General features: G+C 65.5%; 5 protein-coding genes across 5 annotated transcripts in view; 3 read left to right on the top strand and 2 right to left on the bottom strand.

Annotated features, from left to right (window-relative positions):
* The window catches only part of EMIHUDRAFT_449185 (hypothetical protein), a gene marked incomplete at its 5' end in the record, with an annotated part of 3,145 nt that extends 1,630 nt beyond the window's left edge, over window positions 1–1,515 (bottom strand). The window contains 4 exons of the mRNA XM_005787727.1: window positions 43–144; window positions 422–508; window positions 624–881; window positions 964–1,515. Coding sequence (XP_005787784.1) covers window positions 43–144; window positions 422–508; window positions 624–881; window positions 964–1,515 — 999 coding nt within the window. The remainder of the gene's footprint in view (window positions 1–42; window positions 145–421; window positions 509–623; window positions 882–963) is intronic.
* A 2,545-nt stretch (window positions 1,516–4,060) lies between these two features.
* EMIHUDRAFT_433781 (hypothetical protein) lies at window positions 4,061–5,230 on the top strand. Its single transcript, XM_005787726.1, has 5 exons — window positions 4,061–4,190; window positions 4,258–4,284; window positions 4,355–4,530; window positions 4,605–4,701; window positions 4,779–5,230. The coding sequence occupies exons 1-5, from the start codon at window positions 4,122–4,124 to the stop codon at window positions 5,013–5,015; spliced, it is 606 nt and encodes a 201-aa protein (XP_005787783.1). The 5' UTR covers window positions 4,061–4,121; the 3' UTR covers window positions 5,016–5,230.
* Window positions 5,231–5,624: 394 nt separating this feature from the next.
* EMIHUDRAFT_201388 (hypothetical protein) lies at window positions 5,625–6,380 on the bottom strand (the record flags this gene model as incomplete). Its single annotated transcript, XM_005787725.1, has 1 exon — window positions 5,625–6,380. One exon carries the CDS (start codon window positions 6,378–6,380, stop codon window positions 5,625–5,627), a length of 756 nt encoding a protein of 251 aa, XP_005787782.1.
* A 713-nt stretch (window positions 6,381–7,093) lies between these two features.
* On the top strand, window positions 7,094–11,143 carry EMIHUDRAFT_63180 (hypothetical protein; the record flags this gene model as incomplete). The annotated part of the gene is made up of 13 exons (XM_005787724.1): window positions 7,094–7,207; window positions 7,304–7,649; window positions 7,897–7,976; window positions 8,060–8,154; window positions 8,226–8,289; window positions 8,407–8,518; window positions 8,734–8,855; window positions 9,025–9,135; window positions 9,258–9,360; window positions 9,463–9,677; window positions 9,712–10,065; window positions 10,288–10,750; window positions 10,788–11,143. The coding sequence occupies 13 exons, from the start codon at window positions 7,094–7,096 to the stop codon at window positions 11,141–11,143; spliced, it is 2,535 nt and encodes an 844-aa protein (XP_005787781.1).
* A 3,582-nt stretch (window positions 11,144–14,725) lies between these two features.
* EMIHUDRAFT_449182 (hypothetical protein) lies at window positions 14,726–16,879 on the top strand (the record flags this gene model as incomplete). The annotated part of the gene is made up of 7 exons (XM_005787723.1): window positions 14,726–14,811; window positions 14,881–14,966; window positions 15,178–15,650; window positions 15,840–16,062; window positions 16,141–16,181; window positions 16,331–16,435; window positions 16,507–16,879. 7 exons carry the CDS (start codon window positions 14,726–14,728, stop codon window positions 16,696–16,698), a joined length of 1,206 nt encoding a protein of 401 aa, XP_005787780.1. The 3' UTR covers window positions 16,699–16,879.
* Between the last annotated feature and the right edge of the window lie 289 nt (window positions 16,880–17,168).

Below are 17,168 nucleotides of genomic sequence, written 5' to 3'. Positions count from 1 at the left end.
GGCGGGGGGGGAGGGCGAGAGAACAGTGGCGCGGGAGGGGACCGCATAGGTGCACTCTGCGCCACAGCCGAGCACGACGCCGCTCTCTTTGCCGGCGGCGTAGAGCTCGAAGACGGGCGGTGCCGAGAGGAAGACGCCTGCCACCTGCGGGCGGCAGGGGGGAGGGGAGGGGAGGGCGGGTGGCGCGGGGAGGCAGGGATGTGTGTGTGTGTGTGTGTGTGTGTGTGTGTGTGTGTGTGTGTGTGTGTGTTGCGTGTAGGAGGAGGACAGCGTTGGTGTTGGGCGGATGCCTGCAGAGGTAGAGACGGCCGAGAGACGGGAGGCAGAGGCAGTGGCGGGAGGCAGTCGGTGGGGGAGGGGAGGTGCATGAGTGTGGAGGAGAGGGTGGAGGGTGGAGAGGGCGGCGGGGCGGCGGCGGCACCGCAAAAGACTCAAAGAGCGACTGGGCCATGCGTTCTTTGTTGAGCTTCGTCTCGAAGAGGTGCGCGGTGGTGATGACGTGGCACGCCTTGGGGCGGTGGCGGGGCGGCGACGGGTTGAGTCAGGGAGGTGGTGGAGAGAGGCGAGGCACGGCGGCGATGGGTGTGAGAGGATCGCTCGGTGGCGTGGATGGCGTGGCGCACCTCGGTGTCGACGCCGAGAGCGTGGGTGAAGGCGTGGTCCCAGTACACCTCCATCGCCTCCCAGTCCTGAACCACGCCAGCCTTGAGCGGCACGGCACCATTCGCCTCCTCCAACCCCGTCGTCGGCACGACTGCACGCGGCGTCTCCTCGCCGCAGAAGCCAATCTTGATGCTGCTGCTGCCGCTGTCGAGGGCGATTGCCGGCCGCTCGGTCTTTGCAAACAGGTCCGTCCGCGGCATGCTTTGCGACCCGGGGCGCTAGCGTTTTGTGCGCCCTGGGAGAGCAAAATAAGAGGGCTCCCGCGGCGATCAACACCGCACCTCCTTTTCTAAATTTCACCATCCACTCGCCCAGCAGCCGCCGCTTCGTCTCGTCGGAGACGTGCACGCAGCGCTGCAGCAGCGCCGCCGTCTCGTCCTCGGGCCGCTCCAGGTCCATGACGACGTTCGTCGAGGCGTGGAAGCGCGTCTCCAGGTCGATGGCCGCCTGCTCGGCCGCGGCGAGCTTGCCCTGGTCGACGCACATGCCGCACACCGCGTGCGCCGGGCAGCCGCACTGGCCGCGTTGTGGGCGCACGGTCTTGGCGACCGCCGGCGCTGCACGCCGGTCGTGCTGCTCACGCTGCCGGCGGCGCTGGTCGCGCGCCTGCCGATCGCGCGTGTTCGCGGCGGCTGCATCTCCTGCTCGTTTCGCTCGCACCCGAGCGGCGGTCGCCAGGCGCTTCAGGTCGGCGGTGCTGCGCGCGCGGCCGTCGGCTCTGCACAGCCACATGTCCTCCTCCTCGGCAGGCTCGCACGGCTTGCCGTCGAACTGCGGCGGGAACCCGCGACGACGCTTCGCCCAGGCCGGGCACGATGGTGCCGCGACGAGCGGCGTCGAGGCGACGGCCATCGATGGGTCCAGAAGACTTGGAGACACTTCTAAACCAAAAAATCAAAAAAAGCGAGCACAAGTGCGTTACATGGGCATGGCCGGCGTTTCTGCACCGAACGATCTTACTTTCGGTCTATCGAAAGTGTTGATCGATAAGAATTTGGACCATGGGACCAGGAGGAGAACGACGAGAGTGGGACGACCGCGAGGTGGCAGCATGAAGGTTGCAGCGAGAATCGGCGAGGGACTGCGAAGGGAGATAGAAAGAGGCAGACGACCAAGGGTTAGGGTGGGCGACGGCTAGCACCACACTCCTCTCGCTCTCCTTCAAATCCCTGTGTGGTGGCGGCGTCCCGTGCCGTCCTCCCATCCCTCCCTTGGGTTGTCTGTTTTCTTTCTTTTAGACAGGCTCGACACAGGTGCGGACTGGCGCGTGCTAGCACCGCTATCACAGGCAAACCACCGGAGGCGGAGCCGCCTAACCCTAAGCCCTAAGCCTTAGGGGACCCCTAGGCTTAAAAGGGTGGGCCCTGGGGCGCCTGCGGCTTAAACGGCTTAAAACCGGCCTAGGCCGGTTTTAAGAGCTGCTGGGCCGCCGATTCCTTAAACGGTCTTAAACGGTCAAACGACTCGGCAGCCTCGGCCCGCGCCCTTAAACGCGATCACACCATGAATGGTCTATACTCAAAACTTGCCGACGGGCGGCGAAAGCTCTTCGCTCGGCCCCGAGAGCGCTTCGCTCTCTGCCGCCCGCCCGCCCGCTCGCTCGCCCGCCCGCCCGCCAGCCTCCCCGCGCTTAAACGCTCTAAATGGCTCAAATGGCTCAGGTTGGGCGCGGTGTGCGATTCTCTTAAATGGTCTCTTAAATGGGAGCGGCAGCATGGGCCCAATCTCTTAAACGCACCGAGGCGGCTCTGTAGCCGCCAATCTCTTAAAAGGTCTTAAAAAAATCCGGCCCTCAGAACCCTAGGGGTCCCCTAAGCCCTAAGCAATATACGAATTTTTCACTTTTTGTTCTTCTTCCATCTTCGCAGTTTTCTTTTTCTTTCCCTCGATGGGTGTGCCCCTTCCCTCTCTGACCACTTGGCAGGCCACCGCCTCCACTCGGCTCAGCAGGCCTCCGCTCACTTCCCCACCTCTGGGGATCGCTGCGAGTCTTCGGGCTCTGCGGAGTTTACTCTCCGCCTCGTTCTCTCGTCTTTTGACTTCGGCCCCTCACCGCGCTTCACCGCCCTCTGAGGGCAAGAGAGAAAGAGAGGGCCCAACTTGAGAATCGTGCTTTTTGTGAGGTTGTTTCGTGTTAGGTTGGGTTGTGCTTGGGTGAGGTTGTTCCGAGTGAGGTTGGTGGAGAAGCACAACCCTACTCTGTCGTGAGAGGCGGCGATACAGTCTCAGCCTTCGCGAAGATGCGAGCCCACGGAGGAGGTAGCCTCGATGGGAACAACCTCACCCAAACAACCGTCAACCTCACCCCAAAAGCACGATTCTCAAGTTGGGCCCTCCCTCTGCGCATGTCTTGTCGCCTACGGGCAAGGGGCTCGGGCCCAGGCCAACTCCTCACTGCTTGCCCGCCAAAAGAAAGCCAATTCTTCACTTGGGCCCTCGCCGAGGGCCCAAGTGAAGAATTGGCTTCCTGCGGGCGGCCTTCTCGATACACAAAGCGGCCAACCTCACTGCATAGTTGCAGATTGTCCATTGTAAGAGAACTTAATCCGCCATTTCTCTTTCCTGTGTACCTGTGAAATGCCAGTGCGCGCCAGTCCCGTGCCCAGTGTCGTGCAGGGAGAGGGTAATAAAATTCCTTTCCTGCTCAAGCCTAGGGTTAGGGTTAGGGTTAGGGTTAGGGTTCGGGGTAGGGTTATTAACCCTGGTAGGTGGATTGTCCAAAATACGTCAGCCTCGCACGCCTAGCGCTAGGTCTGACACCCGACCGCCCCCCCCTCCCTAATATTAACCGGTCAGAGTACATTTTGGCCGGCTAATGTTAGGGAGGGGAGGCCGAAAAACACATATTTTTGTCCACCTACCAGGGTTAATCAGCTGGACCGAATTTTACCAAGTTGGACGCCGTTGGACGTATCCAGTGTTCACTGTCTACGTGTAGCGACGGGCGCTGCGCGATAGCTGCTTTGTGGGTCCCGTGAGCCAAGTCGGCGTCGGGCTGCGCAGCCGGTCGCTAAATGTTCGCTCGCCGTGGTCACAAGCCATCGAGGAAGCCACCACACCAGGGCCACAATCGCGTTGCGGACCAGGTTTGTGACCCTGGCGGTGGCGAGCCTTTGGCGCACAGCGTGAGCATGCCAGCACGGCTCGCATCAGGGCTGCACCCGTCGCCGAGCACCTCGTGCACTCCACACGGATCGGGTGATGCCACGAGCCCGCTGCGCGGCTGCACCGAGTGACTCTCTGTGGCAGGAAGTGCACTTTTATGCCACATGTTGGCGTTGCCTCGCATGCCGAGTGGGCCTTCTGTCTCTGAGGAAGAACCGAAATGCGAATTCGCGCCCTGCCGATCTCCGAGTGGTCCCGAGGTCTGTGGACACGTGTGCAAGCGAGGCAGCCGCGATCGGCGCGTCTCTGGCATCTGCGTGGTGAGCGTCCCCACCCCACGTACACGTCCCAAGATGGTGACGAAAGCCGCGGCACTACTGGCGTGCCTCCTCGGCGCGGCCGCTGCCGCCGAACCTTACCAGGAGACTCCGGCTATATTCCTGATGTAAGCGGGCCTGATAGCTGAGCGATTTCGCACCATGCAAATAGGTCGAGTTTGAGATTACGCTCAAGAAGGTGACGCTCCCGGAACCGCGCTCACAAAACATCCCTGCCGGTGAACTCAGTCCACCTGATACTCTCTCAGGGTGAGAAGGCCAAGTTCACGGTTGAGGTATATCCCGACTGGGCGCCGCTCGGCGCGGCGCGCTTCCGCGAGATCATTGACGCCGGGATCTGGAAGGCTGCGCGCTTCTTTCGCGTGGTCTCTGGCTTCATGGTGCAGTGGGGCATACCGGGGAAGCCGAGCGCGGCCGCGGAATGGCGCTCGAGAGCGGAGCGGGAGCCCTCCGGGTGGTGTGATGACGCGTCCAAGACGAATTTCTGCACCCGCACAGGCGCGAAAAGAAGATCACTGACGACCCCGTGGCCAAGTCCAATGAGCGCGGCACCATCACGTTTGCCACTTCGGGCAAGGACTCTCGAACGACACAGGAACCCACGAATGGCGTTGCCCGCTCCTGCTCACGGGTCGAGACGGGTTGACGGACCCGCCCTTGCCCCGTGAACAGGTCTTCATCAACTTTGTCGACAACAAAAACCTCGACGGCATGGGGTTTTCGCCCTTCGGCAAGGTGATCGCGGGGATGGAGACGGTGGACGCCATCTACGCGGGCCACGGAGAAAGCCCAGATCAGGGCCGGATTCAGTCGGAGGGCAACTCGTACCTGAAAAAGTCGTTCCCGGCGCTCTCGTACATCAACTCAGCCACCCTGGTGATCAGCACGCCGCCCAAGGATGAGGCATAGACAGCCCAAGGATGAGGCATAGACAGGGTGGCTGGGCAGTGTGAACCGGCCCTCCAGACCTCGTGACGGCTCTCGTGCGCGGGGGCCCTCTGCCCGTTCAGAGCCACAAACGGCGTCAGTGTGAGTTTAGCTGGGACGCCTCTGTGTGTGTGCACAATCAAGAGAGGCTCAACTAGAAAAAGGAGCGCGGCGGAGGATCAGGAGGCTCCCCGCTGAGGTGTGCGCCGCGTGTAAATGAATAAAACGCTGTTGCGTGTTGGGGTCTCGAGGTTGGGCCAACGTTGGGGGGTTCTGTCAGTGAAACCCTGCTGGGTCGCCCCCTGTGAGTATGGTGTGTCGCGTGACGCGTGTTCGCCTTTTCACTTTTCGCGTGCGACCCTGCGGCCTGCGCGGAGAGCCCCTGGCCCCTTCAAAGCCCCTGCGTCACGCCGCTGCGCGCTGGGGCGGGGCGACGACGCGCACACCCCGCCGGGGGGCGTCCCGGATGCGTGATACATTTACGGTTTGAGTGTCCCGAACGAAAGGTGAGATACAATACGCTCCACGCGACCCTCGGCGGGCGCGCTATAGCGAGCGCGTCCACCAGATATCTATCTATCCAATTCCAAGTTAGCCGCCCAGCGCCGCCAGTGCTTCGCGCAGACGGCCATAGAATTCCCGAGTCCGATCCCTCCGATACGTTACCTTCACGAGCCCCCCCGGGTACACGCGTGGCTCGCCGTCGACGATCCACGCCTTGTCTGAGCCCGTTATGGCTCCAGGCGGAAAGAGGCGGACGCCGTCTCCGATCAACACTGGCACCGTCGTGATGATCATCTCGTCCACAAGGTCGTCCCGCAGCAGTGAGTGAATCCACGTCCAGCCGTCCAGATAGACACGCGTGATTCCTTCGCGCCCCATGTTGTCGAGAACCTGGCTGGGCGGTTCGGGCGAGGAATCTGCACCTGTGGGCTCATCTGTCAACACGGCATTAATGCCCGCGAAAAATTCGGCCCACCCAAGATCTTCATCCGAGTCGTCATTTGGGTACGGAAACCAATCGAGTCCACCATCTAGTCGGGCAATGTAGCCGTCGAGGCTCTGCGCAAGATACACCACCGTCACTGGACGGATAGAAGAAGTTGACGTCGCCGCCGCCGGAGGAGGAGGCGTCACGGGCTGGAACGGGCAGCTCGGAAGGTCGGCTGGCAGCGTGTCGCAGCCCGAAGGCTCGCGGGAGCAACGCATCGTGATGAGCGCAGACGCACCCACGAGCAGGCGGCGGGTCGTGATCAGTCTCCTCCCGGCGGGGAACATCCGCTCGCGCTTGCGGGACGTGCGAGTAAAGCAAAGGCACACGAAGTGTGGGAACGGGCCACCAGACATCAAGGAAGGGATTCAAGGAAAGGAGTGGGGTGCGGCCGTCTCCCATGGATGGGTGTCTGCCTCTCCCTACAACCTACACGTATCATCGCAGTCTCCGTCCCACTCTCGTCACGCCTCAGCCCAGGCTCCAGGCAGGCAGGAGTCTGGCTCTACAACTGACAGTGTGACAAACATCTCTCTAAAAAATATTTTATATACAATGTGTGTGTGTGCGTTCGTGTGGCAATGGGAGGAGGACAGGGTCCGCACCTAAGAAAGAAAGAAAGAAAGAAAGGAAACAGACAACCCAAGGGATAGATGGGAGGACGGCACGCCGCCACCACCCAGGGATTTTAAGTGTCCGCACGTGCATTCCGCGATAAAATTCTTTTACGGCTCCGGTGGTGAGCCGGTGTGTGTGCCAGTCCGCGCCAGTCCGCACCCTTGTCGTGCCAGTGTAAAGAAAGAAAGAAAACAGACAACCCAAGGGAGGGATGGGAGGACGGCACGCCGCCACCACACAGGGATTTTGAGGAGGGGTGTGTGGTGCGCTAGCCGTCGCCCACCCTAGGGAGTCTGCCTCTTCCTATCTCTCTTCGCAGTCTCTCGCCGCTTCTCGCGCCAGTGTGCTGTGAGAGAGGCGCCCTGAAGAATTCTTTTAGAGCTCTCGCGCTTCGCCCCTCTGGTCCTCCTGCAGCGCCATCCGCTCCTCTCGCTCGTGCTCGGCAGAGGAGATGCGCTTTCAGGTGGAGGAGCTGGAGGTGCAGTTCCCGTACCCGCGCATCTATCCTGAGCAGTACGCCTACATGGTCGAGCTCAAGCGCTCGCTCGACGCGCGAGGCCACTCGGTGGCGCCATCGCTGCCATCGCCACGCCCGCGCCGCACCGCTCGCGCCATGTCGCCGTCGCCTCGCGCCGACGCCTGGCCGTCGCGTGCGCCTCAGATGCTCGAGATGCCTACCGGGACCGGCAAGACCATCACGCTCCTCTCGCTCATCACGTCGTACCAGCGGGCGCACCCCGCGATGGGCAAACTGCTCTACTGCACGCGCACGATCCCAGAGATGGAGAAGGTGCTCGAGGAGCTCAAGGTGCTCGAGGCGCACCGCGACGAGCTCTTCGGCCAAGACCGCAAGGACAAGCTCTTCGCCGTCGGTCTCACCTCGCGCCGCAACCTGCGCGTGCCTCCCAAAGCCCTCAGCCCTCAGCCCTCGGCCCTCGGCCCAGCCCTCAGCCCACGCCCAGTCGGAGCCCGCCCCTGCCTTGACTGCTCCTCCGCGGAGCAGGTGCGTGCACGAGCGCGTCTCGCAGCAGACGGAGCGGCATCTCGTCGACCAGCACTGCCGCCAGCTCACTGCTTCGTGGGTGAGGGAGCGCGCGCGCGGAGGCGGCAGCGGCGGAGGCGGCAGCGGCGGCGGCGGAGGCGGCAGCGGCGGCGGCGGAGGGTGCGGGAGCGGGAGTGGGGACGGCGCGGGGCCGTCATCAGCCGGCGGAGGGGGAGGAGGCGACATCGAGGACTTGGGCGGCGGGCGCGGAGGCGAGCTGTGCTCGTACTACGAGGCGCTGGAGGCACAGGGCAGCGACGCGGCTCTCCCAGCGGCGGTGTACACGCTCGAGGTGCGGGCAGGGGGGTTGGGGGGTACGGCAGGGGGACGGGATGGGCCGGGCCCTCTTCACGCCGTGGTGTGCACTGCGGTCAGGAGCTCAAGGAGCTCGGGCGTGGCAAGGGCTGGTGCCCGTACTTCCTCGCGAGGCACGTGATCTCGTTCGCAAACGTGGTGGTGTACAACTACCAGTGCGCCAGCCTCGAGGCCGGCAGAGGGCCGGTGCGGAGGCGCACCTCACCCCCGGCGGCCGTAACAACAGGTACCTCCTCGACCCGAAGATCTCTCAGCTCGTCTCGCGCTCGATGCAGCGCGAGTGCGTCGTCGTCTTCGACGAGGCGGCAGACACACCCCAGACACACCGCAGACACACCCTCCCTTGACGCTTCCTAGACACTTTCTAGACACTTCCTCGACATCTCCTAGACACGACCGCCCTCTAGGCGCACAACATCGACAACATCTGCATCGAGGTCATGTCGATCAACTTTCGGATGCCCACACTCGAGGCCTCCCCAGACACTTCCGAGACACTTCCCACACCCTTCCTAGACAGTGCCCACCCTCGCCGCCTGCCCCTCCCGCGCGCCGAGCAAGTGTCTTGCAAGTGTCTCGCAAGTGTCTCGGGGGTGTCTAGGCCGCCTCCGCCAACCTCTCCCGCGTGCAGCGCGAGATCTCGAGGCTCAAAGAGTCTGACGCCGCGCGACTCAACGACGAGTGCGCCATATACACGTTTATATACCGCCGCCCCCGCCGAGAGATGACGGGAGGCGTGCGCTCCCCGAGAGGCGGTGCACCACCGCACAGGTACCAGCGCCTCGTGCACGGCCTCGCAAACAGCGGCGCACTCAACGCAAGCGACGAGCTCGCTGCGAACCCGCTGCTGCCGCAGGTGAGGCCTGGCCGAGGCCTGGCCGAGAGATGGCCGAGAGATGGCCGAGGCCTGGCCGAGAGATGGCCGAGAGATGGCCGAGAGATGGCCGAGAGATGGCCGCAGTGCTCTGCCGCCGGCCACGTCGCCAGACGAGCCGAGCCGAGCCGAGCCGAGCCCGCCGCCTCAGGACATCCTCCTGCAGGCCGTGCCGGGCAACTTGCGCCGCGCGGACTCGTTCGTGCTCTTCCTGAAGCGGCTGGTGGCGCACCTCAAGAAGCGGCTGCAGACGGAGGAGGTCGTGCAGGAGACGCCGCTCGCCTTCCTCTCGCAGCTGCTGCACGAGGAGGAGGGCTTCCTAGACACTTGCTAGACACTTGCTAGACACTTCCCAGACACTTCCTCTCGCAGCTGCTGCACGAGGAGGAGAGCTCGCGCCTCGCGCTCCCGGCCACGCCGCCGCCTGCCCCTCGGCGCACCGCCCGGCTGCTCCGCGCGAGTAGGACATCGAGCCAAAGCCGCTCAAGTTCGTCGCCGAGCGGCTGCGCTCGCTGCTGCGCACGCTGCAGGCGGCGGACGCCGCGGGCACTCTGTGGTGGTCTTCGCACCTCGGCGGACGTCGAGTGAGCACTCTCTCTGCAGGTGACGGACGTCTCCGACTTCAACCCGCTGCTGCTCGTCGGCGACTTCGCCACGCTGCTCGCCACGTACAGGCAGGGCTTCTGCATCATCATCGAGCCGTACGACGAGCGCTCGCCCGCCCTCCCCGACCCGCTCTTCCAGTTCTGCTGCAACGACGCCTCGATCGCGATGAAGCCGGTCTTCGAGCGCTTCCAGTCCGTCGTCATCACCTCGGGCACCCTCTCGCCCCAAGAAGCTAAGCGGGGCGCTTTCATTACTAACCAATGACTCGTTGGTAACAACAGGCACCCTGTCGCCCATCGACATGTACCCCAAGATTCTCGGCTTCGAGCCGCGCGCCGTCCACTCCTTCGCCATGTCCTTCTCGCGCGACATCATCCTCCCGCTCGTCGTGACGCGCGGCGCCGACCAGGCGCCGCTCTCGTCCAAGTTTGACCTGCGCTCCGAGCCCACCACCGTGCGCAACTACGGCAAGCTGCTCCTCGACATCGCCGCCACCGTGCCCGACGGCGTGGTCGCCTTCTTCACCTCGTACTCGTACATGCAGCAGGTCGTGCGCGAGTGGCACGCGCTCGGCATCCTCAAGCGGGTGCGCGCGCTCCCGCCTCCGCCTCGTCTCGCGAGACCCTTCTCCGAGGCGCCTCGGAGCCCTCCCCGCAGGTGCTCGAGCACAAGCTCGTCTTCATCTCCCCATACCTCCCCATATCTCCCGTATCTCCCCATATCTCCCCACATCTCCCCGCAGGTGCTCGAGCACAAGCTCGTCTTCATCTCCCCATACCTCCCCATATCTCCCCACATCTCCCCGCAGGTGCTCGAGCACAAGCTCGTCTTCATCGAGACGACCGACGTGCTCGAGACCACCATGGCGCTCGAGAACTTCAAGCGCGCGTGCGACTGCGGCCGCGGCGCCGTCTTCCTCTCGATCGCGCGCGGCAAGGTTGCGGAGGGCGTCGACTTTGACCGCCACTACGGGCGCGCCGTCCTGCTGCTCGGCGTGCCCTTCCAGTACACGCTCGGCCGGGTGCTGCGCGCGCGGCTCGAGTTCTTGCGAGACACGTGCGCCATCGACGAGGCGGACTTCCTCACCTTCGACGCCATCCGGCAGGCGGCGCAGTGCGCCGGCCGCGTCATCCGCGGAAAGACGGACTACGGCATCGTCGTCTTTGCGGACAAGCGGTACAACCGCGCCGACAAGCGCGACAAGCTGCCGGGCTGGATCCGCCAGTTCATCACCGACGGCTCGCTCGACCCGCTCCTCCGGCCTCGCCTGCGTGGGCCGCGCCTCTTCACACCTCTGGCCGTGATCAGGCTCGCTCAACCTCTCCTCCGACCTCGCGATGCACCGCGCGAGGCAGTTCCTGCGAAAGATGGCGCAGCCAGCCACCACGGCGCGCAGCGTCCCCTCCCCTCGGCCGCGAGAGACCTGGGGAGGCCCCGACGCGCCCCGCGCCATCACTTGCGCACAGGCGGAGACGGTCTCGCTCGACTTTGAGCAGTTGCGGCGGTCGAACGCGTACGTCGCCTCCGCCGCGACCGCCACCGCCGCCATCACGTCGCACCCGCTGCAGGCCACCGGCCAACAGCTGCCCGACCAGCCCGCCGACCAGCCGGAGCGATTCGCAGTGGAGATGGATGAGGCGGAGGCGATGGAGATAGCCGTGTGAGCGAGAGCGGTGCAGGAGCGGTGGCCCCCGCGCGCGCGTCACTTCCTCTTGGGACAACACTTTTGTGTATTGCTATTGTGATGGCGCGGCGCGCCGTACTGTACGTGTGCCAGATATGTCTTTGTGTATTCTAATGATGAAAGCAAATATCAGATACCGTGACGATTCACACACACAGGCCGCCCCGCCCCCGCTCACGGGTGACACACACGTCTTCTGGTGGGGCGTCCGACCACACAGCCAGACATGGAAGGCGGCGCGACGCCGCACAAGCCACACACGCGAGGCGAGGCGGCCTCGCCAAGACTAACACGCAATCCCACACCACGCCGTGCCGCCGGGATGGTGAGTGGGGTGTGGGGTGGCGAGGCGTCACAGCCAGACGTCCACCCAATGCCACTTGACCCAGAGCCCCTGGATCGCCAGCAGCAGCAGCGCCTCGGCGAGGGCTCCCGCGACCGAGGAGGTGCCTATCCCGGAGTCGGAGGAGCTCAGCCGAGGCCCTCGCCGAGGCTGCCGGTGTCAGAGGCGGCTCGCCACCCCCGACGGAAGGCTCGGCCGCCTCGCCCATCGCCTCCGCCACACCCGCGGCAAGCGCGGCGGACTCCTCCGCTGTGAAGCCTTGCGCGCGGGCCTCTTCGGCGATGAGACGCCCAGCGGCACGCACTGCCTCCCCTCCGCCTCCGCCTCCGCCTCCTCCTCCACCTCCCCCGTCCCCCCCGCCTCCCCCCGCGCCCCGCACCCCCTCCTCCGCCCCCGCCCCCGCCGCACCCTCCGCGCCAGTGACGACAAACGCGCGGGTGCCGAGGCCGAGCTGCATGATCTGCCGCAGAGACCCGGCCTGGCCTGCACCACCACCACCACCGCCACCGCCACCGCCTCCGCCACCGCCACCGCCTCCGCCACCGCCTCCGCCACCGCCTCCTTGGCTGCTTCCCACGCCGCCTCCGCCTCCGCCTCCGGCGCCCGCCGCGCCCGCCGCACCCGAATCTCCGCCCCCCGCCCGCGCTTTCAGCCTAGCGCGCAAGACGTCCTCCCGGAGGGTGCTGTGCGCTGCCCTGCCCCCCGTGCCGCCGCCGCCCGCCCCGCCACGCGCTATCGCCTCTGGCGTGGGCGGCGTGGGCGGCGGCGGGTCGGGCTGTCGCCGCCCAAAGCTCACCTCTCCCGCGTCCGTCTCGGCCTGCGTGGCGCCGAACACCTCGAGCTCGGCAAAGTGCAGGCAAGCGGAGCCGGCAGGCAGCCCGCCGTCCGGCGTCCGCACCTAAGGTAAGGTCCAAGAGGACACGTCCATGACATGTCCGAGACATGTCCGGCAGGCAGCCCGCCGTCCGGCGTCCGCACCTGTGCGCCCGAACCACCCAAACTCTCCGACGCACCCGGCCGCTCTCTCTCGCCAACCCCCCTCCCCCCTCTCTGCGATCTCTCAGAGTCAAGCGTGCTCCGTCGGCCCCACCTCGACGGCCTCCTCTCCGCCCACATCTCGCCCACTCTCGGCTCCCCCTCGCCGTCAGGTACGACACGTGCTCTGCCGGAGGCTGCAGCGTCCAGACGTACCGCTCGCGCGCCGAACCGACGAGCAGCGACCGCAGCGGGGTCCGCCGGGCGGTCTCATACGTGGCGCGCACCTAAGCACGCCGCCTCCGAGTGTCAGCAGGCGCGCCGTCCCAGCGCCGGCCCACCTCGCTCCAGGAGCGCGCCGCCGCCGTCGCGGGCACCGCCGGGAGGTTGGCGGCGGAGCCGTCCGCCTTGGCGGCGGCGAAGGAGGCGGAGGCATGGAGGGAGAGGCGGGCGCCGACGAGGCGGTAGAGGAGGTCGTTCGAGGAGAGGGGTCGGTTGTGCAGCGCCACCTGGCGAGAGGCCGGGCGACGCTCTCCCGCCCGTCTCCTCGGGTCGTGTGGTGCGGTCGTGGAGGCGAGGCGAGGCGAGGGAGGCGAGGCGAGGCGAGGCGAGGCGAGGCGAGGCGAGGCGAGGCGAGGCGAGGCGAGGCCCGTGCGACGCCTGGTGGACGGCGATCGGCTGCGCAAAGGTGAGGTTAAACCACTGCGGCCCGCCTGTTCACAGCTTGACCTGTGAAGAGCCGCTCCTCACCCCAGCCGCCGGCCGAGGCTGCCGCGAGGCTGCCGGAGCACTCCGTGTGCACGTAGGACCCCGCCACCCGGCCGTCAATGGCAGCCTGCGCACAGCGCGAGGAGGTTGGGGGAGGGGAGGGAGGGAGGGGAGGGGCGGGAGGGCGGGAGGCGGCCGCCTGCACGCCCGCGTTCTCCGCGTGCGGCCAGGCTGACGACATCGCCGCACTCGAGCCCTCCGAAGAGAGGGCGAGGTTGCGGAGCGGCACGCCGCGCAGGTTGAGGCAGCGAGGCACGCCGAGCGGGGAGGCGGCGGGCAGGTCACACGCCTCCTCGCGTGCATGGTACGCCGCCTCGGCCGGGCAGGCTCCCTCGCAGCAGTACGGTCCGGTCGCCGATGAGGCTGGCTCATAGGCGAGGCGCGTGCCGCCATTCATGCGGCGGTAGGTGACGCCGTGGCACGGCGTGCGCTGCTTGACCAGCGTCAGGTGCGCCGGGTCCTCGAACCACGTGGCGGACGCCTTGAGCAGCATCGGGTACTTTCGAGAGGTGACCATCCCAGTGCCGAGCGCAGTCGTGATGGACATGCAGTCGGGGATCGCGTCGCATAGCTCCTGCGCACGGCCAATCGACATCGTGCCATTGAGCAGGTCCGAGCCCATCACCACCCAGCCGCGGTACCGCGTGTAGGAGTGAGCGACGGCCGGCGACATCTTGATATGTGTGCCCCAGGCAGAGCCTTCGTGCGCCGGGAGGCCGCCGGGAGGCCGCCGACTTTACAAAAAGAAATAACGCGTGCCCAGCGGAGCTGTGAAGAGGACCGCCGCAAGCGGCGTGGCGTGGAGCGGTTGCGCATCCCTCCGGGGGCCCCTCTGCGCCGGGGAGGCGTTGTTGGAGGCTAGGACGCAAGCGTCCGTCGCCCTTTTCAAACTCGGGGCCCACTCCGCTACGCTCCGACCCGAATTTGGAGGGCCTAAAAGTTTAAGGTGTTGCTGCGCAAAAGGGGTCGGACACCGGGCGCAGCTCATGCTAAGAGCTAGAAGAGGAGATAGAGAGAACAACCACCCTGTCCCGTTATTGCGTACACCAACAAACACCACAAAACGCTCTCTCTCCTGTCCTCACTCAGGGGGGTCACAACTACCAAGTCCCTCGACTAGCTGCCACAGGGCGCAGCTGCCACAGGGCGCAACTGGAGACGCTCCCCCTCAATCGGCATCCACCCCCACCCGCTCCAGCCCCACTTCTGCTGCCGAGAGAGCTGAATCGAAGCAAGCGAGCCATTGCATCTTGGCGTGCTCCTGGAGCGCGGCTTTCTGCGGCTACGAGCACGGCGGAGTCGGCGCCGTAGCGCGCATCGTTCCCGCTCATCGCCCATTCCTCCCACGTGACGTGTGTCGGCCGCGATTCGATGTCTCCACCTTCATCGCCAACGAGGACTCCCTCGACTGCAGGGGGGCTCCGGCGCGGGGAGGGACTCCGCCTGCTGCGCTGGCCGACTGCGCCCTCCTCCTCCATGGGATCGATCCGATTCCGCAGCGGCGGTGCTGCGCGGGAGGCGGCCGCGGGCACGCTGGGCTCGATCAGCGGCTTTCCCCTCAGGTAGCGCGAAAAGCACGATTTGGCGGATTCTTGGCTTCAATTTTACGAATGTCTTGGCACCAGCTGAAGGCTTGGGTCCGACATCGCCGGATTCGTGCACGGTATTCGGATTTTGCTATTTGCTCGTGTGGGGGTATATTGCAGATTTGTCAATGGTACCGCGTCTGCGACGCGGGCGCCTTGCGAGCAGAGCCCTATGGACACCCTTCTTTATCTTGCGCGGTCAAAAGAATCGAAGAAAGCCTGCAGGCGCCGTGGCAACATTTGAGGCCGTGCAGACAATGATACTCTCGGCGCTCGCTCGCGTCACCGGCAGGTCACCGGCGCCACCGCTGCCTCCTCCTCCGCCCGCTTTCCCTATCGCAGTCGCCGCGGCTGCCACAGTCGCTCTGGTTGTCGCTGCGCTGTTCATAATGGTTGGCCGGCGCCGCAAGGAGAACGTGCTCGCATCTGTGCTCGCATCTAGTTGGCGCGTCGCGAATGTCGCCCTGCTACCCGTGCTCCTGCTCACTGTGGCTGAGCCTCGTGCGTCGCCGCTGCTCCTCGGCGTGATGGCCGTGGCATCGCTCGGCGCCGCTTCTTGTCTGATCGGCACCGCTTCTCTGCGGCCAGCAAAGTCGGCGCCGCCTTCGCGAGCGTTGTCTGCGCCGTCGCCTACGCCCGATGACTGCGGCGGCGGCATGGCCACGCCCGACGAGCTCGCGGTCATCTATGCCGTCAAGCACTCGCTCCGTCAGTCGCCGCCGCCGCCCAACCTGCCTGAGGACGGGAAGGTGGTGGCCGTGCAGCTGCTGCGAGTGGTGCGGGAGCACGGCACCGACGCGCGCGCGGTCGAGCGGGTGTACCGGCGCGCGCTCGCGTGGAAGCGGGACAACCTGCCGGACAAGCCCGAGCTCGACGCCCTCGCAGAGTCGCGCTGGCTCTGCGCGGCAGAGATGCCTCACGGAGAGTGGGCGACGCGACACCCTGGCGCTGCTCGGACGCGAGAGTGCCGCCACGCGTGATCCCCGTCGTCCTTGCCGTCGTAGGCGGTGGGGCACTGGCCAATCGGCTTCCACTGCGGCTACTCGAAGTCTGGCAGCCCGGTCAAGATCGAGCGCCTCGGCGCGTGCGCGCCTCCGTCGGATACAAAGCTGCTCTACCCCTATTACCTCGCCCTCGTCGACACGCTGCAGCGCCGGCTCGACCGCACCTCCGTCACGAGCGGGCGGCTGCAGCAGACGTACGAGCTCTTCGACTTGGCCGGGCTCGGCACGCGCAGCTTGGTCGACTTCACGACGCCTCCCTGTCCCCGACATGTCCTCGACACGCCCTGCGCCTGTCCCGCAGGCACGCACATGGTCACCTTTACCACGCTGAGCTTCACAAAGGCGACACCCGGTGGACACCCCGCCTTTTTTTTTCCTCCGCCGGGCCCTTGACCTGGCCCCCCCCCCCCCCCCTCTCCCCTCCCGGCCCGCTGCCCTCTCCAAGCCGCGTACTCCAACAGCTAGACTCGCGGCGTCCGGCGCCCGCGCAGGACGTGATGCTCGCCTTCGCCACGCACTACCCGTCCTCCTTCTCCAAGGCGGTCGTGATCAACGCGCCCTCCTTCATGGCGCGCCTCTACCGCATCCTCTCGACGGCGCCTGCGGAAGGCAGACGCCGGCGCGGGGACGGGGCCGCTGCTCCTCACACGGCTCGTGGCACGAACAGGTGCTGCCCGCCTCGGTCAAGGCCAAGGTCAGCATCCTCGGCGCCGAGTACGAGGCCGAGCTCGCCAACGACCTCACGCCGGAGACACTCTACTGGGTGACCACCGCGTCGCACGCACAGCTCTGCCGAGCGCCCTTCAGGGACGGCGCAGCCCCGGCGCAGCCCGCCGGCAGTTCGAGGGCCGTGCGCTGAGGCTCACCATGGCATGCCTCGCCTCTCACGATCCATGTCGAGCACCGCAGTCACCCAGTACAGTTACAGTTGTTTGTTAGTTTGGGCGGGAGGCTGGCGCTGTGTACAATCGTTCGTGGGTTTGAGCTCCAGCTTGTGGAGCACTTCGCGCGCGTTTATAAATAAATAGTAGTGCAGGCATCTCTCCATGTTGAGAGATGGGCGACGCGCGCGTTTTGCACTTGGGGCAAGACTTGGCTCTTCCGTCTTGTGACCGTCTTCGCACTTCGGGGTGTCCCATCCCCCATCCGCGAGTTTCTTGCCGCGCGCCAGTCCCGGTCCAGTACTAGAATTTTAGGAGTAAACTCCATTAATTAAAAGAATTCAACGAGCCCAACTCTCTCTCGGCACACAGGTTCGAAACATTTGGGGGGGGTTGACCAGAGCTTGGCAACCTTGCTTTCACGACCGTGAAATCAAGTACGTATTGC

This window comes from Emiliania huxleyi (assembly GCF_000372725.1).
Source record: "Emiliania huxleyi CCMP1516 chromosome Unknown EMIHUscaffold_14, whole genome shotgun sequence".
NCBI lineage: Eukaryota > Haptophyta > Isochrysidales > Noelaerhabdaceae > Emiliania > Emiliania huxleyi.
The sequence above is the reverse complement of the archived record's forward strand: the minus strand, read 5'-3'. Positions and strand labels throughout refer to the sequence as shown.